The sequence below is a fragment of the Lytechinus pictus genome, chromosome 2 (assembly GCF_037042905.1).
Source record: "Lytechinus pictus isolate F3 Inbred chromosome 2, Lp3.0, whole genome shotgun sequence".
NCBI lineage: Eukaryota > Metazoa > Echinodermata > Echinoidea > Temnopleuroida > Toxopneustidae > Lytechinus > Lytechinus pictus.
This window is the reverse complement of record NC_087246.1, coordinates 49,096,668-49,120,786: the sequence shown is the minus strand read 5'-3', so window position 1 is coordinate 49,120,786 and position 24,119 is coordinate 49,096,668. Positions and strand designations below refer to the sequence as shown.

Genomic DNA, 24,119 nt, shown 5'->3' with positions numbered 1-24,119 from the left:
TTCTCTTCTTTTCCCATCTTCCTCTTTCTTTTTTATTCTCTCCCTTTTCCCCTCTTCCCCCCTCTTTTTTTTGAGCTGGGGTGGGGGGGGGGTGAGGCAGATCCCCCTCGGCCCTCCATGGATCCGCACCTGATAGAACCCCATGGCCTCGTATCATTTGACCTGGACCTCTCGATGACATTTGATATATCTGATCATAATTTTACACACACTGCGGACTATCGGACCCGCGGTCTATCGGACCCGCGGACTATCGGACCCGCGGTCTATCGGACCCGCGGTCTATCGGACCCGCGGTCTATCGGACCCGCGGTCTATCGGACCCGCGGACTATCGGACCCGCGGTCTATCGGACCCGCGGTCTATCGGACCCGCGGTCTAACGGACCCGCGGTCTATCGGACCCGCGGTCTATCGGGATGTCCCCGTTTCAAATTGCTGTTTTTATTAACAACTTTTAATCAAGTGCATTTTTATCATCAAATTGACAATAAAAATAATTGCAATTCAAATCAATTCAGTTCAATTTATTTTCGAGTACCGGTACTTGTAAAAAAAATATCAAGTGCAAATACGAATGCAATACATTTATTTAAAAAAAATGAAAACAAAGAAAAAGAGAGAAAAAAATGCAAATAGAACTAACGAGTAGCAGTGGCGTAACAGGCGGGGGGGCAGGGGGGGCAAGCTGCCCCCCCTGGCGGATTTCACCGGGAAAATAAAAGAAAAACGGGAAAAAGAAAAAAAGGAGAGAGAAAGAAAGGGAAAGGGGAAAAGGAAAGGAGGAAAAGGAAAGGGAAAGGGAAAAGTGAAAAGAAAACGAAGAAAAAAATATTTTTTTCATGGAAAAGGAAGGAAAGCGGGAAAATCTACGAAAGAAGAACATTTGAGAAAGAACTAATCATTCCGAAATAGGCCTATGTAATGCAATAACACGGTGGGAAATAAATTAAAAGATGAAAAATGGCAAATAATAGCGGGAAACGAAGGTAGAATGTAATTAATCAAAAGCTAAATTGGAAAACAAAGAAAAGGGACAAGAAAAAAAAAACATAACACGACCGGGCTGCCGAAGATTGAAATTAAAGAGCGGAAAGACAAATGAACTGCGTACAACATTGTGCTATAAGCTTGCTAAACTTTATGCAAATAAACTACCGGGGCTTTGCCCCAGACCCCACGCAGTAGGGACTCTTCATTTATAACCTTCAATTGGCTCTATAACGCCCCCCCCCCCCCCCCCGTTCAATCAATTTCCATCACTGGCATACAGGCGCGCGCGGGGGGGGGGGGGGGCGGGCCTTGGTTCCACACCCAAGAGGAAATAAAAGAAATTATAGGAGACAACGTGTAATGAAATGAATGGAAACAATGAAATGTGTAATTTGCTGAATATAATGGGAAAATCTATCACATAATTAAAATTTAATTTCAATAGGCAATTTTTTTTCCAGCTCGCTTTGCACGCTGGCGACTTTTTGCGCAACTGGGTTGAATAAATGTGTTGTGTAAATGCTATATTCTGTATATGCCCGCGATTTGATTAAAATAGCGAGGTTTAAATGGCTTTGATATCAAGAAGTTCCGGGGGCTCCGCCCCGGCTCCCCAACCGCACAGCACTGCGTATGGAATGGTTGGGTCATGGCCCCAAAAAGTTCTACAAACAAGAACAAAAAAGGAGGAAAGAAAAGCAAAGGAAAGGCGTAGGATATGAATATATGATTTTATTTACTGAATATAATGTCAAAAAATAGCTCAGAGTTAGATTCTCATGAAAAGGTGATTTTTTTCTCGCTCGCTTCGCTCGCTCGGGACTTATATAAAGCAGCTTTTTAGCACATGTGCTATACTGTGCCCACAATTCACAGTGGCGTACAGACCACAAAAAAAAAGAATCTAAAGAGAGAAGAGTTAAATATACTATTCATTGGATATCATGTCAAAATCTATCACAAAATTGGATTTTTGTATTAAAAAGGTCAAAATTTTTGCTCGCTCGCTTCGCTCGCTCGCAAATTTTTAAAAGATAAATACTGCCCGATACGCAATATCTGACCTTCTCAAAATAGTCGCCTCATTACACAATTACGCCTGTTCATACCATGATGTGACCGGGAAATTTTTGGCTCTTGCCCCCCCTGGCCACCGACCCCTGTTACGCCGCTGACGAGTAGGCCTCCATGGGGGGGGGGGGGATAACTTTTGAAATATTTGAAATAGGCATTATGAACACGAAATAAATAGTGGGTGTGTCGATTTAATTTGTCTGTGTTTAGTGAAATTAAACAAAATTGAACAAAAAGCGAGTGAATGACTCGATCAGTTTTTCTACTTCAGACGCTGCAATTATGCACTACGCACTACGCAAAAACCAAGGATCTGTGCAATGCAGACTACCGGTACTCTTCGCCATCTATTCGGGGGGAATTCCCTTCCTTCGCTTGGCTGACCTAGATCCAGGGCAGTGCAGTGCTGTGCGAGAGAGTTTACAATCGAAAGGACTGCAAGCCCGGTATGGCTCCTCTCGCTCGATCTCGTCCAGTAGTACTATAAAGTAGTAGTGCTTGCTGTACTACTAGTGTACAGTTGAACCGCACTCCTGTTCACGCCTCCGATTATGAAGTTCACGTAGGGCTTTAGAGTTAGACAAAATAAATCTACCATCACTGAGACTTTGAGAGGAATTTGACATTCTGTCCTTCGTCCTGTTTCTCAATTTGGATACCTAGCTCTACTGACTGTCTCGTCTTAATTATTTTCGAGCACTAGCACTGTCTGCACTGTGACTTGTGAGTGACGTGACTGCAGCAGTCATGCCGTCTTTCAAAGTTGGTAAGACTAAGAGAACTGACAATAAAAATTACTGCAATTCAAATCAATTCAATTCAATTTATTTTCCAGTGGGCCTACTGGTAAAAAAACAAACATGTTAATCACTGTTAAATTCTGCGAAAACGATATAGGATTATAGCTTAGGGAGAGTATTGTGATGAAGTTTCAGTTAATAGTTTCAAAAATGTCCTGAAGAATTTGAGAAGTGTGCCAAAAGATCTCTGCATATATATATGTTTTAAACTTATGTCCTTTCAATATCCTATTAAATCCTACTATACTTCTTGGTAGACTACTAGGATTCTTGCCAGTTGGAGGATTGGTGGGTGTGTTCGCTTATCATGCTTTTATCACCATTTGATAGGCATAATATGAAATTCTGGAAAAAATGGAGTGCTCAATGCCTCATTCTGATTAAATTTTCTATCTAAGACTAAGTCTTTGACACCGTCTTTGTCTGTGAATTTCTGTTATGTATTCTTTAATTTCATTTCTATTATTTCTGCCAGTCTGCAGAAAAGTGGTCTGTGACTTGCAGTCTTTACTATTGGTCGAACACCGCTGGACTGATGGGTTTGACTCGGGCTTCAGATTGATCATTGCTGACAATCATTGCTATAGATATAGGAAAGAAAAATATATAACCAACTACATAGGCCTAGATTACAAGCATCTCGTTGTTGTCTCACCTGCATAGCAGAGTACGTGAGACTATATAGGCGCTGCTTTTCCGACGGCGGCAGCGTCAACACCAAATCTTAACCGAAGTGACAGCATAACTTAGAAAGTATATGGACCTAGTTCATGAAACTTGGTCATAAGCTTAATCAAGTATTACTGAACATCCTGCCTGAGTTTCATGTCACATGACCAAGGTCAAAGGTCATTTAGGGTCAATGAACTTAGACCAAATTGGGGGTATCTGTTGAATTACCATCATAACTTTGAAAGTTTATGGATCTGATTCATGAAACTTGGACATAATAGTAATCAAGTATCACTGAACATCATGTGCAAGTTTCAGGTCACATGATTTAGGTCAACGGTCATTTAGGGTCTATGAACTTTGGCCAAATTGGGGGTATTTGTTGAATTACCATCATAACTTTGAAAGTATATTGGTCTAGTTCATAAAACTTGGACATAAAGAGTAATCAAGTATCACTGAACATCCTGTGTGCATTTCAGGTCACATGATTTAGGTCAACAGTCATTTAGGGTCAATGAACTTTGGCCAAAATGGGGGTATTTGTTGAATTACCATCATAACTTTGAAAGTATAATGGTCTAGTTCATAAAACTTGGACGTAAGAGTAATCAAGTATCACTGAACATCCTGTGTGCATTTCAGGTCACATGACCAAGGTCAAAGGTCAATGAATTTTGGCCGTAATGGGGGTATCTGTTGAATTACCATCATAACTTTGAAAGTTAATGGATCTGACTCATGGAACTTGGACATAAGAGTAATCAAGTATCACTGAACATCCTGTGCGAGTTTCAGGTCACATGACCAAGGTCAATGGATATTGGCCATGTTGGGGGTATTTGTTGAATTACCATCATAACTCTGTAAGTATATTGGTCTAGTTCATAAAACTTGAAGATTAAAGTCGTCAAGTATCACTAAACATCTCATGCGAGTTTCAGGTCACATGACCAAAGTCAAAGGTCATTTAAGGTCATTGAACTTTGGCCATTTTAGAGGTAATTATTAGATTGCTGTCATAACTTTCAAAGTTTATAGATATAGTGTATAAAATGTGGATATAGGGGTAATCAAGTATCATTGACAAGTTTTAGGTCACATGATCAAGGTCCAATGTCAGTGAACGTAGTATTGTATATTATATGAATGGTGTTTTTGTGAATAATTATTTAAGTGGTGTTTTCAAAGTCAGCACTGCTGCTATATTGAATCGCGCGATGCAGGTGAGACCGCAAGAGGCATTCCACTTGTTAAGTAGATGGGCTACTAGGTTACATCACAGCAAAATGAATTCTTGGTCGATTGATAAGTTTTATTATAATTTTCAAGACTTTAATTTGCAAAGGTTTAAACTGGAATGTGGCACACTAGTTGTCTGATATTGGTCAAAGAAAGCACACAACTGGGTTGAATTTGTTAGAGTTTATGCTTATAGGGTTGGGGGTTTAACCTCTCCAGTGTGAATCTGTGAATCAATGCAAAAGATTTAAATGACAAAAGTGTATTGACATTGTTGTGTGCATTTTAAATAACAATACAATTCAATTTAAACAAAGGCAGGCTGTATTATTAGCTTAGGACCAACTTGGCTGGTATGACCATCCCTGATTCTGTTCAGACGATACCCATGGAGTAAAGCCTATTTGGGGGAGTGACTTCCCCAGGATAACAGTCCCCCCCCCCCCACCTGGGTTGTGGGGGGGATGGCCCGGAGGGCAGCTCTTCTTTATGGACACATTTCACAAATGACAACTCACACAGAGTCCTCAGGGGGTTGGTTCATGCCATTGAGTAAATGAACCTAGTTGTCTCTGTATCAACCCTTTGAGAATTATGGACTGAAATGGGTGCAAGAACTGTCCAGGCACTCTGACCTACATGTAGCTGCCTCTTCAGCTTGCAATACCATGGCAACTTTTATATCCATGGGCAAAGATATTTCTTGTTTGTTTTAGATACATATGAATACTTAACTGGAATTAATTTTTGCTAATATTAGGGGGGAATCTTCATATGGGTCTGACCTATTTTCACCTCTTTTTTTGTATGCATTGATATTGAAAAAAAACCAAACATATATTTTGCCTTTTCTTGCTAGTTGCAAGCTGGAAACAAGAAATTGTGTTCACTTATTTGATGGTTGTTACCATTCGCATACATTCGTAATTCCGAAGCTTCGTTATTCCGAAGGTTCGGATATTCCGAAGGTTCGTATTTCCGAAGGTTCGTATTTCCGAAGGTTCGTAGTTCGAAGGATCGTTAGTCCGAAAACGAAATGAGGTTCGTAATTCCGAAGGTTCGTTAGTCCGAAAACGAAGTGAGGTTCGTAATTCCGAAGGTTCGTTAATCCGAAAAAGAAATGAGGTTCGTAATTCCGAAGGTTCGTTAGTCCGAAAACTAAATGATTAACGAACCTTATTTCGTTTTCGGACTTACGAACCTTCGGAACAAGGAACCTTATTTCGTTTTCGGATTAACGAACCTTCGGAACAACGAACCTTATTTTGTTTTCGGATTAACGAACCTTCGGAACATCGAACCTTATTTCGTTTTCGGATTATCGAACCTTCGGAATAACGAACCTTCGGAATAACGCCACAAATGTTCGGATTAACGAACCCTTTTACGTTTTCGGATTAACGAACATCGAGGTATATGCAATTTACGTGTTTCGGAATTACGAACCTTCGGAATAAAGAACCTTCGGAATTACGAAGTGTAACCGTTACCATTAGGCCTTACTATCTTCTTGATATGATCTTGTACAGCTGACATCAGCCTGGCAGAGTTTGGCCGCAAGGAGATAGAGCTTGCAGAGAATGAGATGCCTGGTTTGATGGAGATGAGGAAGAAGTATGGACCCAGCAAGCCACTTAAAGGTGCCCGTATTGCTGGATGTCTTCACATGACCATTCAGACGGCTGTTCTTATTGAAACTCTCACAGAGCTCGGAGCTGAGGTAATTGCATTCATCAGTTGTAAATCTCTATAAATGGTAAACTGTTAAAAAAAAAGTAAATGGTAATTTGTATTAAAAAAAAGGAAAAAGAAAGAAAGAACAACAAGAGGTTCAAGTTTTACAATTAAATTACCATTTCATAGTCTGAAAGTTAATGCTGGCCTTCAAAAACTTTGGGAAATATAAAATTTTCACTTTGCTTCCAAATAAGTGTGTTTGAACTTTTAAGATGCATTTATTTATTATGATATGGTCACATCATATGAAACATCAGTGCCAAATAATATTATTTAAGAGTCGGCAATATTCTAAAATAGTTATAAACTTTCTTCCCTAAATTACAATGGACAGGTCCAATGGTCCAGTAGCAATGTATTCTCCACCCAGGACCATGCGGCTGCTGCCATTGCCAAGACGGGGGTGCCAGTGTATGCCTGGAAGGGAGAGACCGATGAGGAGTTAATATGGTGTATAGAGCAGACATTGGTGTTCAAGGATGGTCAACCCTTAAACATGATTCTTGATGATGGTAGTAACTTGGTCTCCTTGATTCACAAGAAACATCCTGAATTATTAAAAGGTAAGACTTCCTCAAATAAAAAAAATGCATTAATTTTGATACAGACCTGTGGCAAATACCAAAATAGAATTTTAGAGATATCATTCCATTAATATTTAATGGTATTTTCAAACCTTTTAAGGTTTGGTATATTAAATAAAATACTATGTGTCATGATAAAAGCAGTTAAAAATTATAGACTTTAAATTATAAAAATGGAAATACTACTCAACTGTTGCAATATTTCACAATCAAACGATTGGCTTCCTTTGGCAAATGAATGTCTTGTTAAAGGGAAGGCATTTATGATGTGAGAAATTGTGGATTCTGTGCACACGGGACAAACAGAGATTTATTCACTGATACACGTATTGCACTGATCATGTGTGATTTTTACTTTGTTGTAGGTATCAGAGGTGCTTCTGAAGAGACCACAGCTGGCATACACAGTCTTAATAAGCTTACAAAGGATGGTAGTCTTAAACTGCCTGTCATCAACGTGAATGACTCCGTCACAAAGGTAGATTTTGCTATCCTTTTATACCATACCTAGTTTAGATTTAGAAGTTTTTATGTCTCATGACAATAATTAAAAGCATACCGGTATACAGTACAAGTAATGATATCATAATAACTGACAATGCATGCAATTTGTATAAATATTTTGAACAAAATAACTAGTACAAGGCTAAGGTGAAAATGATATAAGAGGAACTAAGAAGAAACCAGGCTTGTGATCAATTAGATCTTCTCTTGTAATACTTGGAAATTATTTCTGGCTTATTTTCTGCTTTTACTTAAAAAATATCAAATACCCCCTGCTGGAAAAACAACAACAATTTCTGAGATTATTATGTTATTGTCAAGTACCCATCAGCAATTTGTAATTGTATACCATAATTCATTTATGATTACTCTGAAATAGTCGTGTCAAGCTGGCTGGGCCAATAATCAAAACAATGAACACTTTCAAATATTTCCTTTCCATAATTTGCAGTGATAGTTACTTTTGGCACAAACTAGAGAAAATCAATCACTGCAGAGATTTTGTTTTTTAAACTAATGCAAATTTAAGCGACGTTGGCCATGGGAAGAGTTAAATATAATGTCCCAGTCTATTTATCTCAAAATGCAGAGCAAGTTTGACAACCTGTATGGCTGTCGTGAATCTCTGGTCGATGGCATCAAGAGGGCGACAGATATCATGCTTGCTGGCAAGATCTGTGTAGTTGCTGGTTACGGTGATGTGGGTAAAGGAAGTGCCCAGTCCTTGAGAGCTTTCGGTGCCCGTGTACTCATCACGGAGGTGGATCCCATCAACGCTCTTCAGGCTTCCATGGAAGGTCTGTAGCATTCAGTGTTCTTTCAAATGTACTCTGTTTTCATCAGGTTTTTCCTTTGGGGGCAATTCCATGAAATTATCCACCTTTTTGTACATCCAAACCCCATTTTTCTCCATTCCTACTTCACTTAATGAACTGCTCAAGCCATGATGAAAATAAAAGCATCTCAACATATGAACTAGAAAACTGATACAAATTGCTCTGGGAAGGTCTCACATGTAGGGATCGAATATGCGTGTTCTATGAAATTACCCATTTATTTCATTTGTGCAATGAAACTGAGTGCTCAACAATGAACAGTTGATCACAAGAAGGAATTGGTCACAGAAATAATTGTTCACAGATCTACAGGGATTGACGTCCACTTTTGTGACTTGGAAGTAGGTTGATGTTGGAAGATGCCTGCACTCTGGGACCTGTATAATAAAGTCTTACAACTATGATTATTTGCCATAATTGTAAACTACCATGAAAACCATGATTGCGATAGGTTGCAGAGCCCAGCTACATGTATCTTGGTAGTTGACCAGAATGGCCAAAAGGGACATATTTTTAACCCGTACTCATACCTAACCATGAACTATTTTCACACACTACACTTATTTCATTTCGTACACTAAGAAAAATCCAATGAAATTTGGGCATTTGGTAAAGGGCGTTGAAAGGGAAGCATGATAATATTAGAAATCTGCATGGTGCCAATTGCAACCTCTTTTGAGAATACGGGCCTTTTTGATTCAAGCCCCTTAAAAATGTAATGATTTTACATCAAAGGAAGCTTTTATTTGTGATACTCTCATTGGGAGAGATAAGAATTAATTGCATTTACTTTATGATTAAAGGTAGTTCATAATTTTGAAACCTAGCAGATAAGACTATCTGGGAAGCAGGCTGTTATTCTGAACTTGTAATTATCCATGCACATGAGCCAATGGTAAATTGCCAACTCGTCCACTCACCACGTGGTCTATCTTCATTTAGTCTAATGCCATTCCATCTATCGACATTTCGTCTACCAACCATTCGGTCCAATAACCATGTGGTCCAATCATCACTTCGTCTAATCACTAGTTTGTCTATGACCATTTTGTCTCATAACCAGTTGGTCTAATATTTCTTTTGTTTTCATTCATTTTTGCCCAATTAACACTTAGTCTAATTAGACCAAATGGTATGTTGACTAAATGGCTATTGGACCAACTGGTTATTAGACGAAATGGTGAGTGGACGAGATGACAATTAGACCATGTGGATATTGGACGAACTGATGGTAGACCAAGTGATAGTAGACGAGTTGGCAATTGGACAAATTGGCATTGGACCAAATGAATATAAACCAAACCAATCGGGCATTACAATCAGCATATTGGTTCATTCATAGCCAAAAAAGCATATATAGCAATGACTGCAAATTTCAAAACAATGTATTACTTTTATAATGTGTATCCCTGATAATTTGGATTTGGTCACTCACTTATCTTCGCTGACCAGGTTACCAAGTTACATCCATGGAAGAGGCTTGCAAACTGGGCCACATTTTTGTCACAACCACTGGATGTCAGAATGTCCTAAGTGGCCACCAATTCCTTGAGATGCCTAATGATGCCATTGTCTGCAACATTGGACATTTCAGTACCGAGTTTGATGTGTCATGGCTTAACAGAAATGCAGTTGAGAAGGATACCATCAAACCACAGGTGAATAGAGCTAAGTGAAAGAAATAAAAAACCATTATTTTATGGCAAATACCACATTATGAAAGATAGAATCACACAAGAGAACAAACATTTCTGTAATAGCCAGTGGACAAAGGCATAAACTTTTAACCAGACTTTCTTTCTCATTATTTTGATTTGTCACCTTCTCATGGTACTTCATCATTTTGTGTCTCATAATTAAAATATTGAAATTTTTATGAAAATTGTAGTAGATTTTTTTATTTTTTTCCAGGTTATCATGGACATATTTCAGGGCAGAAGATATTACACCCATGTATAAAATCCTAACTAGATTCCTGCTTTGTTTTAATGGAAGAAAACTTCAGTTGACATTGTGAATATGTCTCATTCTTAGGTGGACCGTTACAAGCTGGAGAATGGCAGACACATTATTGTTCTAGCCGAGGGCAGCCTTGTTAATTTGGGCTGTGCCATGGGACACCCCAGCTTTGTCATGTCTACATCCTTCACGAACCAAGTCCTGGCCCAGTTAGAGATTTGGACCGATACTGGGGCCTATGGTGTTGGTGTCCATCGGCTTCCTAAGAAGGTATATCTGGTGATGTTGATGATGGTGTTGGTGATAATGATGATGATGATAGTGATGGTGATGATGATAATGGTGATGATGATGATGGTGATGATGATGATGATAGTGATGATGAAGGTGATGGTGATAGTGATGGTGATGATACTGATGCTGCTCCTGCTGGTGCTGATGATGGTGATGATGACTACCTTTCTTTTCAATTGATAATTATGTAAGAGCAACAACAAATTGTTCAGCAGTGTTTGGTATTTAGCAAGGGTCAAATGATATCCAATTAATTCAGTCAGTCTGCAAGCCCCTGAGTTAATGAGCAAATGAGCAAGATTTACCCAAGTCCTCTCGTGGCTGAATTCATGTCCCTGCAAAATCTCGTGAATTGTGAGACTTTGTTTCTCAAAGAATTTAACCTCTTTCTCCTTGAGTAAAATTGATTATTTTTGTACCATATGAAAGAGTAAACGTTACACTTTAATACTGATTATTTCTTTTGCATAAAATATTTTGATAAATAAGTGAATTTTAGGCATAAAAAGATGCCTCAAACAGAATTTTCTTCCTCTTTTTTCTCTTGCAAATTGTGCAAAATTTTGTGTTTTAGGTACAAACATTATTTATATCATCAGAAAGCTCAAACTCTATACTTTCTTACAATGTCACTCTTGATATGTGGCACCTTTTAGATGGGTCAGCAGCCAGCTTTTTCCACCGAAATGCAAGATGAGATTTCTGAAATTTCTGAGTAGCATAAAATCCAGAGTTCTGATTGGTTGAATAGTGTTTTCAAAACAACAGACGCGGGTAATTTGAAGAGATTACCACATGGTGTGTGTGACCTTGCAGAGGCCCAGTGTGGGAAAATTGGAATTTGCATGGGTGTGTGGTCTCTATGACCAATCAGGGCGCAGTATTCTTGTTTTTAAACTGCTAAATGTACTTGGCCTATGAAAAGCTGGCTGCTGACCCATCTAAGATACCTCTTCTTATAAAAATTATATCATATTAAAGCTTAGATCTTCAGCTTTATCATAATCCAAAAATTATTTGGGCCCAACCAGAAATTAAGTGTAAAAACAACAAGTTTTGTTGCATGAAAATAATTATTTTGTTTCATGTTTTAGATCAAAAGTTTCACCTATGTTACAAAATCGTTTAAAAAATCCAGACACATGACCTGAAAGAATGATTTTTCTTCTTTATAAAGATACCAAATACGTGAAATTTTGTCAATATTTAGAGCAGCAATGGCCGAATAAAAAGAGGTGTTTTCGTCCGCACCAAGCTCATTAACAATGCAAAAACCCTCTAGTCATGAACATCACTTGGATAAAAGAAGCTACTTTTTCAGGGCTTGCCGACTGACTGAATTTGAAGCACGACAATGCAATAGAAGCTTTCCCAATCGCAAATTAATATGACCTACAAGTTGTGTCACCTGGTCTGTGCATTGGTTCTCTTATTAAAGTTAAATATTGCAGAATGTTTAATATACCAGGCAAGCTTTACATCACATCTTCTTTAAAAAAACCCAAAAACTATTGAGTACCTATCCATTAAAAAAAAGAAATGTAATTTGCGAAAGTTGATCGAGAACTGATTATAAAATGGTTTATTGCATTTATGATGGTGTATACAGGGTTAGATGATTCATCCATTTATGTTTCATAAAATCAAATGTGTACTTGAAATGTTGCCTCAATAGGCCCATAGGAAGTAGGGAGTTCAAGGAGAGCGTTTCATCAAAATTTTTGTTTGACAAGTTTCCAGATCTGACAACTTCCCTTGATTTTGATTGGCTGAGAAGCGCTGTTACTATAGTGACTGTTGGATAAAACGTCCAACAAGTCCTTTCATGAAACACTCCCCCCAGAAGTCATTGTAATTATATAATATAAAAGTGATTGTAATTGATTAGATCTTGCTCTATTATGTCTCACCTAGCTCTTTATATCTGTCATATTTAGTTTTTTCTTCTCTCTTTTTGAAATAATTCAGCTTGACGAAGAAGTTGCCCGTCTTCATCTAGATCACCTCGGGATCAAACTGACCTGTCTTACAGATTCTCAGTCCAATTACCTTGGAATTCCTAAAGAAGGACCCTACAAACCTGAGCACTATCGGTACTAGCCTTAAGGACTTGGTCAAAATCTGCCTCATGATCATCAGCTTCTCACTTTTAATGTATATAAGTGAAATTTTAAATTACTTCACCATGATGGCACCTTGCACTGATACACAGAATGTTTTCATCAAGGGATAGCTTTGAAGCTGCTGAAAGGGATTACTCTTCAAGCTTTGGATTCTTTGAAACAGGTGCAACAAACCTACAACCTCTACCTTTGAGACAGGCCCTGCAAATGGTATTGTTAATAGCCAAAGTTCAAGTAAAAGTAAAAGCTACTACATTTGATTTTAGAACAACTCATCAAGTACATTCTCAGTCCTGATCATTCTTACAATGTGGGTGATTGTGACTTTTACCATGTATGTTCGAGTGCTGGGACTTTTAGCCTAAAGGAGGACTAAAGTGACCTGTAAACATAACAGTAGAGGGTTCTCGGTGTAGTGGTTCAGTCACTTGATTCTTAAATCCCCCCAGTGCTAATGTCCTTTGGCAAGGCACTTATCCACGCGTTCATCACTCTCCACCCAGGTGTTAAATGGGTACCTGGTAGGAAGTGATAGTCAATGTTATTAGATTGGTATGTGTGCACCGATAAAACGATTGCCTGGCCAGGATACTCCCCAGGGAGTGGAGATGGTGCACTTTTTGTGTGGAACTGTGATGGCCCCTATGACTAATAATTACAATGTAAAGCACTTGGAAACCAATGTATGAAGCACTATATAAATGTAACTATTATTATTTCTATTATTATATTCTCAATAATATTATTACTTAAAAATTGAAATTTGGACAATAGAAGTTTCTAGGCTCTACACATCCTTGGTTCTAATGATTAAAGTGATTGATAAACACTTGAGATTTCATAATTCAAATAGATATTTTTGGATGCCAGAAAAATATTGGCACAGGCTCTCAAGATTTCTGTAATTCATATTCTCTTTCAGGATACTGCCAATTCTTCAAAATGGCCCTCATTTTTTAAAACAGGATCAAATTTGTTTGATTTATCTGTATATATTTATTATATATGATATTTATTAAATAAAGTTTTTGAGATTTTTTGTATTAGATCCTTCAAATATTGCACAGGAACTATAAAAATGATTGAAATTTATGATTCAAAATTCTGCATTCCTATTTGTAATTGGTAATATTGTAGCATAATTACGGGACTAGCGGGGTAGCGTTCTACTTCTCAGGCGTTCTCACAGAACCCAATTCACGTCTCTCGAATATCTCACTCTCTCGATCAGATTCTATCACATTGGTATATTGTGCAAGCAACCCATGTGACTCACCATATGTGTCTCTCAATCCTTTATCATTCACACCCAAATGAAACTAGAACAAGGTAAAGGGAATCTGACGAGATATCTGAAATGAATTATAATGACTTTGATCTGAGTACTTTTCTTGACACGCCTTCTCTTTATGACAGCTCATCACAATCTGCCAAAATTATACTGCAGTCACATTTTACTCGCCACCCGGCCCTCTACAGGTCGTAAGCCAGTTATGTTACAGTATAATATGAGACAATTTTTTGTTCACATCAGACCCATAAATATGTGAAAGATTATTATTAGGTTGTTAAAGGTAGAGTAAGTAAATTTATTATTTCATGTAAAACTGCTTGGTTTTATTTTGTAAGTACATGGTATTGAACATTTTGCAGGAGGTTGATGGACTTGGACAAAAATTTTGTAAATTTGATTTGAATTATTAAATGAAATGTTATACTGTATATGTAAATAGAAACACTAAAGTATTTAATTTTTGTTAAATAAGATTGATATATTTTTGACATAATCTGAAATATAAAAAATCACCACAAATCATGATTACTTATTTGTTAGGAGCTATGTACAATAAAAACTATTTAATTGCGTTACATCAAAAGTATGAGCAAGTATTTAGCAATATAAATGGTTGAATATGTGTGGTTAATGTCTTTGTGCCTTAAAAGCTTGGAAAATAAATCATATAATTATTTTTTTGCATGAATCAGCATGAGCTCTCAATTAGCCAGTTTGTAGTTCCATTCTACGCATGATTTGGGCCCCGTCTTACAAAGAGTTGCGATTGATCCAATCAACCACAACTATGGAAAGCCGGCAATGTCAACATCTAAAACTGCATGTTTCTTCAAATTGTTATCTAGATATGATGTATATTCATATATACATTCATCATTTTCTTGACAATTCACAAAGTACACTGTAAAGTTTCGGAAGAAAAAGTTATGACATTGATGGTTTTCCACATAGTTGACATTGAATGAATCAATCATAACCCTTTGTAAGACGGGGCTTAGAAAATTCTGCACATGATCAGAAGAAGGTCATTTGTACCAAGGTGACATGCATAGGCGGCGGAAGCGGGGTGGGGGGATCCTGTCCCCCCCCCCCCTAAATTTGAGGTGGGGGATGGACCCCCCCTAAAATTTCAGTTGATAACTTTTTTTTTTTTTTGCTTGTCAATTTTCTTTCCTGCGTCCCCCCTTAATTCAGGTGGACCCCCCTAAAATATTGGTTGATAACCTTTTTTTTTGCTTGTCCAATTATTTTACCGTGTCCATCCCTAAATTTCAGGTGGACCCCCCTAAATTGTTTGGCTACCGCCGCCAATGGTGACATGGTGGTTTAATATTTATTGAGATAAGCACCAACTTTGATGTCTTGATTATTCATACATTCTTTTGAATTGTGTTTTTCATTACATCCACAGTTAGCCAATTAGCATTCAAAGTAGAAATGCAACAAATGCTATTCTAGTCACATGATCTATGCAATTTCTGCATCCTGATATGTAAGGCATGCTTACATAATATCTTGCTTTGAAATCTGCCTATCATAATGAAAGAAATTAAAGGACATTTGACTGAAAATGCCCTTGAAGTAACTTTGTACTGGTCTATTAATTTTGAAAGTCAAAAAGGGGCCTAAGCTTTCGATCCTAGCAGAATCTTCGTCGGAGGCAAAATATTTACTTTCAGACTACGCTATATCAATACTTCTGATAAAATTAATGCAAGTGACAAATAAAGGCCTACTAATGTCAAAATATACTTTATTATAAAATACCTACTAATAGAATGGCATGACTGCATATCATTCATGCCATTCTATTAGTAGGTATTTTATAATAAAGTATATTTTGACATTAGTAGGCCTTTATTTGTCACTTGCATTAATTTTATCAGAAGTATTGATATAGCGTAGTCTGAAAGTAAATAGATACACCCATGGAATGGAAACACCCTTTTCAGAACAATTGTTATCAGCAGTCAGTGTGTATGCATATTCAGACTGAACTTTAAATTCAATGACCAAAAATATTGTCGTCTCTGATTTAAAAAAATATTCAAAACAACTTCAGGAATCCAACTCTTTGAAGTAACTTCTAAATTAACTACTGATTTTGCAATCATTTTGCTGTTCTACTTTTTGCTTTCCATACTTCTTTGTCATATGTATTTTGTGAAGTGATATTTTGAGAGCAGTAGAGAACCATTACACATGGAAACTTAACACTGCATATCATTCATGCCATTCTATTAGTAGGTATTTTATAATAAAGTATATTTTGACATTAGTAGGCCTTTATTTGTCACTTGCATTTGAATGTATGTGTACAATCTGTACATGTTGGCTGGTTAAGATGCCTATTAAGTATATGTTGTGCAATTTAATTTTTCGGGTGCATTCATAATTGTGTTAACTATAGTGACGTTATAAGCCAAAATTTTTAAGGGGGCTTGATATGGCGTAACGAGCGAAGCAAACAAGCAAAAATTCAATTTTGTGAAAGATTTTGAAATATTATTCAGAAAATAATGTCATATTTCACTCTTCCCTTGATCTTTTTCCCTCATTTTTTCGGCCGTGATTTTTTTTTTTTTTTTGGGGGGGGCAAGCGCCCCAACCCCCCCCCCATCTGTACGCTACTGGCTAATTATATAAATCACTCAAAAATATTGAAATATCACTGGAGATCATTTTGTATGAGAAACGTAGCAAGAACGAGTGACAAAGGGAGAGGGAGAGAGACGGAGAGAAATAAAGAGAGGAAGTGAAAAAGATGGTAGAGAGGAATGAGAGGGTGAAAAATTGGGAAGAGGAAGAGAAGAAGTGAAAAAGAACTGAGGAAAGAGTAGAGAGAAAGGGGGTGTATGGTGTGATTATATGAGGCCTAAAATGACAGTTTTCCAGGGAAATATTAAATTTGATATGATTCAGAAGAAAATCCTGGCTAAATATTTAGAAATAATTAACAGATATGATCAAAATAAGCATATATTGCATAAACACATGCATGTATACCATACAGGCTACTCTTTTATTTGTTGCAAGATCATTGTCTTAATAAAAATCAAATAGTCCCCAAACAAAATAGTTTAATTGAATAAATAAGAAAATCTAACAACCTAAAGAGAAAACAGAATTTGGATCTGAATATACAACAGCTTAAGACTGCTTTAAGAAGCATCTATATGTTTTTATAATTGAGTGAGTAAAAATAAATCAGAACACTGAAAATTTATTCAAAATAGGCTGTAATATAAATAAAAGTTATGGAATTATAGTTTTACTAATTGCGTGGTAAGCAAATGAGGGAACTGATGATTTCACCGGGAATGTCACACGTTTTGTATTATGCAAAATATGAAGAATAAAATACAAGAGTCCATTACAAAATCAATGTAAAACTTGACTTGATACCTCATTAAAATTGTTGAATCAGCAATATAATTGATTGATTAAGTGAAGGCTGTTTAAGAAAGACATTAGATTTATACAAATCTTATTTCATGTATATGAGCCTTACAGTAGAAAAAAAAACAATGTATCAATTAATTCTCATTTGTATATTGCACAGGAAAATATATATTTTTTTAAAATAAGCATTAAGCAAATAACTGAAATATTTATCTTTTTGTTTAACATCCTGTCATCGTGATACTTTCAAACTATCTTTTTTGTATTTAAGCAATGTGTGCCCAATGTTGATTTCCTTATCTTATTTTTTGTACCTGTATAGTGGATGGTTATGTCAGAAAAGCGGCAGAAAAGGAGGTCAGAATTTTTCAAGACTTGATTTTAACTCATTAGGAATACTTGCTCTTCCAACTGACTCAGACAGGAAATAATAATTAAAGCTCCTATATAAAAGTGGATTTGATCGAATGGCAGATCCGCATTTCTGTTTCCCTTCTTTCATACCAGGACATACTTTAATGGTGAGACTATAATTATGATTATAAACATGTTTCCCTGTTTAGGTTCTTTGAAGTCGAATTCATTTAAGGGATTAGACAAATGCTTGTTCGAATTTTCTTCCAGGATTTGGAATTAAATAAATTAATCTGGTTTGTTTAGTTTTCTTTCATTTATTTGGTTATCTTATGATAAGTTATAATTATCATAGTCGACAAGGGAAAAGTCCGGGGGAAAATTTTGCCGACGCGGCGTAGTTAGTTTCGGTCTGAAATTTCATTTTTTATTCTTCACTTGAAAACACCATATATTTTCACCTTACAAAAAACAACTATAAAACTTAAAAGCGACGAATCGACGATGGACTCCGACTCAGATAATGAAGATTTTGTGTCCTTTGGAACTCCTCTTGAGATAATACAGGAAGGTGAGTTATCATATTTGTCTTTTGTCACTGAAGTTTTGATTCATTGCTCATTTCAAACCATGAAATTGCGTGATCTGCTAGTTTAGTCTCGGCTCTGCACTGGAGCCCCGGCCCCCGGCTCTGGCCTCTCCACGCCTTCCTTGCTCCCGAAGGCGCCCGGCGTCTGCCCTGGCTCAGCTCTGCCACCGTTCGTGAGGATGAGGGTTGTTGACGACGGACGCGGCCGGGCGCAGGCAGGAGACACGTACGTGCAGTCGCCGCTGGCTAACGTCAGCTTAATGGACGACGCCATATTGCCAGATTCAGGCAGATTTGGCCCGCGCCCTCTCCGGCTAACGCTCGGCTAAAGCTCGAACGCCATTCACCCATACACTAATTCCCCTTGATTACCGTTGTTAAAAACCTCTGTCAAATCTTTTCCAGCATTTTTATGAATTAGCGATTGATGTTTTTCCGTTTATCAGTTATCCTTCATTATACACATATTTTTTTCATATTTATAACATTTTTATTTTAATCACAATTTTAGTCCAAACGCGGGTCAGTTTTTGTTAACCCACGTTGTTTGTGCATGCCCACGTATAGCCTTACGCGTATTGAAAGGAATGATGTTGGGTCGAAAAACAGAATTGTTATTGTTTGTTCCTTGTTTGTTGGGGATGAAACTATGATGGCGACCAGTCACGTTTGACTGTACCGCCAAATAGTTAAGATTAATTAATTAAGGTCAAGGTGAGATAAGAGAAATGAGCAAGGGGCATTGTGGTGGGGGAGGGGGAGAGGGAGAGAGGGGGGGGGGGGTTACGAGGGCCGAGTGGGGATACAGTTTCATCATGCAGTACAGGGCGTCGATGAACACTTTTATTTTTTTCTCCAAAATATGGAAAGTGACAGAATAATCAGAAAAAGGTTGATTGGTTCTGATTTTGAAAAAAAAAACAGAATTTATCAAGATTGCTGTTATTCTTCATGGTTGTAGAATTTAATTTAGTTTCTCTGATAAGTATAATTCTTTCAAACAACTCAAATTTTGATTAATCGTATTTCATTTATTTCACTCTTTTCTTTCGCCTCGTTTTTTTTTCTTCCAAAAAACCAGGGAGCTGAAAAATATGAGAGCTAGAACCTAAAGATATGGGGTAGCTATGACGTTGGAGGGGGCGCAGCTAGCCTCATGCACTTGCAGATCCAAATCAATTTTCACAGGGGACACTTAGAGTAGCCCCTATTTCTTTAATATTATTTTTACAAGCAAAAAGAAGTCAATGAAGACATCAGGCCACCGACAGCTGCCTCGTCAAAGGGGGGGGGGGGCGGTCGATTATTTTGAGTATTTTTTTTTCATTTTGTCCTCAATAAGGGGGGGGGTTCAATTAATTCTATATACACTTCTATTGTCTTTATATATGGGGGGGGGTCTGCTACTGAGCATGTTTTTAAAAGGGCTTAATAAGGGGCTTAATACAACAGAAATTGTACGATTTAATACAATAAAATGTATCATCGAGGTTAATACTAAATTAATACATAATTAATAATTGTTTTAATTGAAAATGAAAATAATAAAGGCACCCATAGATCTTAACATCTCATAAATACAGGCCTAAACCTGTATTGGAAGTTGAACAGGCATAAAGTATAAATGTTTAGCTATATAGCTGATGCTTTGATCCCGCAACCAAATAATGTTATCATAAACTAGTAGATGTTATATCAGTCATGTCAGTGGCGTAACAAGTGAAAATAATTGAGGGTACTACGATATGGCGTATCAGGCAAAATTTATAAAATATATAGTTGCAAGCAAGCGACATAAGCATAATTTTGACTTTTGGTTACAAAAATCCAATTGAACAATTTCGCAAGATTCTCTTACCTTTTCCTTTTTTTTCTTGTTCGTGAATTGGGGGCATGCAAGACCCCATGCACCCCCCCCCCCCCATACAGCACCACTCTTTGTTGTCACTGTCTAAAATTTGATTTAAACTTTGAGAATTTGAATTTCTTATCTAAGTAATCCAAAGGGATAAGACAAAAATATTTGCAGATTACTTATTTCAAAGTATTTTTATACCTATAACTCCCCAACTCTGCTCTAGCTGCACTGCACGTTGCCTAACGGCCTTCCACCAAAGGGCCAGGCCGACTCGCCCCGTGAGCAAGTGACCGCGTTCGCGTAAGTTCACCCGAAGCCATGACTAAATTCTGACCATAAACATCACCTAACTAATCACTCTCTGACAATATTTCAAAGTATCTTTTATTACAGTCGATCCTTTGGGCCATTAAACGATAATATTTCCAATGTTATCATGACAAACAATTTTAATGAGATAGTAGCATTGTAGAAAAAACAAGTTTATAAGCACGAAATGGCACCAGATAAATCATCAAACATACAGCGCAGCGTTCGGGACTGGTGAGTGGTACGGCTCTCTTGGAGTTTTCGCCCCGACGAATTCGGCGAAAACGCTACCATTGCGCCGTGCGAATGTTCAATCTGCGGCTCTCAATCAGAGACTTGAATGTCTCTTTTTGCATTATCGAAAATGTATCATAGACTTTGTTTGATTTGTTTACAAGTAAGTTGCATATCCGTCGTGATAATTAGGAAAATCCATGATGTCTTCTTCTAATTCTGTAAAAATTACCTCTTCAAAGTGCCTGTGTCAGAAAATTGCCGGAAATCGTAAAAACTTGCCTAAAATGTCTCTTTTTGAAAGTTCATCCATGGTCTGGAAAAAAATGTTATAATTTATGTAGACGTATACCGTAAACAAATACATCCTCGATCACTGAAATGAAGTGTTTGCTAAGCTTTTATATCTCAGACCGCGTTACCATGGCAACTTGGGAAAACCTTTATTTTTTACTAATAAAATTCTGGTTTTAAGGGTCATTTTAGAGACATAAAACTAACCATATTTTGAAGTATTGGGTTTAAATTTCACATAAAACTGAATTATCTATGTTTATACTTTCGTATATGAATATTCATATTTCTTGTAGAATCTTAGTTTTTGATTGGTCAATGTTTCAGTCATGGATAATAACTGAGCGTTAAAAAATCTGAAAACGCGCATTTTATCGGCAACCAACAAGCAAGATGGCGGAACACATTAAGTTGGCGCTATGCACGTACGTGGAGAGGGCCGAACTGCAACTGCATATTACTATTAGCTAGCGCTCAGCTAGCGTTAGCTGAGCTGGGGCCTGTTGGCGTTGCATGACGAGATTAGACCAAAAGCTTCGGGTCTCTGTTAGTGTTATGTTGGTGGCTCCACTCACCAAATACAGAGACCGAAGTTCTACTTCTAGTTCTAGCACGATCTGTACAGGGCTGTCAGTGTCAGGGGACTCAATGGCCATATTAAAGCCCATATGTTTAATATGTATTATTTAAGTTCGAATAAAACAGGGAAGTGAAGTTGCGCGACAGCCGAAGTAAGTCACTGTTTTTTCCCCTTTTGAGTTATTTTTCCCCGTTTTGGTGCATTTCAGGCCAAAACGGAATAATAATCTTTATTTTGGTAGGCCTACAGTTCTTTTTATATATTTTTATGAAATAAAGACAAAAATCGATGAGCCCCGACGGGGGGATTTTGCATTGTAAGTTTCACGATAGCGAGCCGTCTGTGTAGGAGAAATTAAAAAATAAAAATGTTTAAAAACTCCTCGAAACAGACGACTGCCAGCTGTCTAGACGAGATGAGCGATACGTTGGAACGTCCAAGGACCATTCTTCCGAGAAAGGAAGATTGGCGACAAATCAGCGCTTTCCGTTTCACGAAGGCAATTTTGTCTATCAAGTCCGCGACATCGTTTGATATCGATAGTATCGGAAAAATATTTAGTCTTCATCGTCACCTGAACCTTTTATTTCGGAATGACGACTTTTCATAAAATCATATATTTCAATAAAAGGGGATCAAATGTTTTATTTATTACTGATTGTAGAATTGATGTATGGAGGGTACTTTATGAGGTAAAAAGAGAAAAACTTTCAAGATTCACAAACATAACTGGATAAAATTAAATTTTTTATTATTTCCCTTATGTAGAACACGGTGTCCTTTTAGAGACACCTTTCATTGATATTTCAACAAAAGAGACCCTTGACCGACATAAAAATTTATTGAACTAAGTAATTTTGACATTTTATTAGTTAAATATACTGATTTTTTATAGAATACATATATATAATGATGATTTTGCAAATTATTTGTTAATATGATATCTGTTAGGTAAAAATAGGGTTTGCATGGAGTAAACAAAATCAACAGTGTCTGATTGTATAAGACTAAAAAGGAAAATATGAGAGGCTGCCTATGAAAAATCTTATTTATTTATTTTATTTGTCAGATATAAAGCAAGAAATGCAAATGTGAGTGTTTAGAGTATAAACATGCCTCAGTTGCATGAGTAACCGAAGACCAGGAAAATATGAAAATTGCTGCAAACATGTCCAAGTGGATAAAGTAGTGCTTTGCAATAACAATTAAAACATAGAAAAAGGTGTGCAATCCGCAATGAAAAAAATACTATTTACAGAAATAATGCTAAATATTACAATGATCATAAACGTTGGTCATCTTTAAAGTTGATCGCTTAATATATGGAAGCTTATATAAGAATATAAGGTTTAAGAATATAAAAAATATATATGTTCAACATTTCAAAGTTGAGGAGTAGAGACTACATTATTGCTTTAACATTTTTTTATATAGGGGCCGAAAGGGGCCTACCCTACGATTTAAAATGCGCCTCTTCGTATGGACTTTCCATAATCTTTTCTTTAATGAACTAGCGTATCTTCATAATTGTAATAATTGTGATGGATTCGTAATTAGCTATAGGCCTAATCTGTATCTTAAATTCAATTAGCTATTTTGTTACTGCAGATTTTTTGTTTTGTTTCACTGTTTCACATCTCAAGTTAGCCCAAATCCGACAATTAATTTTCATTGATTAAAATTAATCTCAGCAAAAGAAAAATTATTATAATGAAAATGAAATAAAAATAAATGAATGATTTACAGGGTGCTACATAACTTTTTTGAAGCATTTGCCCGATCGGGCAAGTGAATTCCTAAATAGTTGGAAAATAATTGCCCGAAAATATATTTCACTTGCCCGAAAAAAATATTTCAAAATGTTTTACTGCTTCAAAAGAAAGTAGTGCGGTTTTATATACCATTGCTTTTTCCTCTCATTTAAACATGAACTGGCCTGCGTACCTAATTTGTAATATTTGGGGTTTTTTTCAAAATGATTTTATCTTGCCTGCCATGACTGAAATTAGTGTCAATATGCCATTTTATTAATTTCCTCTATCCTTTTTTTCATGTACTTTTGTATATGACCAAGGCACAAAATAAAAAAGGAATCACTGAAAATAACTAAAGAAGGAAGAAAGAACGAAAGAACGAAAGAAAGAAAGAAAGAAAGAAAGAAAGAAAGAAAGAAAGAAAGAAAGAAAGAAAGAAAGAAAGAAAGAAAGAAAGAAAGAAAGAAAGAAAGAAAGAAAGAAAGAAAGAAAGAAAGAAAGAAAGAAAAAGAGAGAGAGAAAGAAGAAAATGACAAAGGAAGAAAAAAGGAACGGAAGGGAGGGTGAACAAATGGGTGAAAGAAAGAATGAAGGAGAGAGAAAAAAGGAAAGAAAGGAGAATGAAGAAGAAAGA

At 36.8% G+C, this 24,119-nt stretch overlaps 2 protein-coding genes across 2 annotated transcripts in view; both read left to right on the top strand.

Moving 5' to 3' along the window:
* Positions 1–2,488: 2,488 nt before the first annotated feature.
* LOC129254105 (adenosylhomocysteinase A-like) lies at positions 2,489–14,797 on the top strand. The gene is made up of 8 exons (XM_054892558.2): positions 2,489–2,832; positions 6,310–6,500; positions 6,852–7,080; positions 7,467–7,579; positions 8,195–8,402; positions 9,894–10,099; positions 10,476–10,670; positions 12,663–14,797. Exons 1-8 carry the CDS (start codon positions 2,814–2,816, stop codon positions 12,792–12,794), a joined length of 1,293 nt encoding a protein of 430 aa, XP_054748533.2. The 5' UTR covers positions 2,489–2,813; the 3' UTR covers positions 12,795–14,797.
* Positions 14,798–18,371: 3,574 nt separating this feature from the next.
* Positions 18,372–24,119, top strand: part of LOC129278413 (G patch domain-containing protein 1-like) — a 40,640-nt gene continuing 34,892 nt past the window's right edge. The window contains exon 1 of the mRNA XM_064095677.1: positions 18,372–18,438. Within this exon, the coding sequence (XP_063951747.1) occupies positions 18,372–18,438 (67 nt within the window). The remainder of the gene's footprint in view (positions 18,439–24,119) is intronic.

Bases quoted from the DNA above. Each gene is read 5' to 3' on its own strand.
- LOC129254105 (XM_054892558.2), top strand. The intron at 7,580-8,194 runs GTAGATTTTGCT...CTCAAAATGCAG, and splicing joins TGAATGACTCCGTCACAAAG to AGCAAGTTTGACAACCTGTA. The intron at 10,100-10,475 runs GTGAATAGAGCT...TCTCATTCTTAG, and splicing joins AGGATACCATCAAACCACAG to GTGGACCGTTACAAGCTGGA.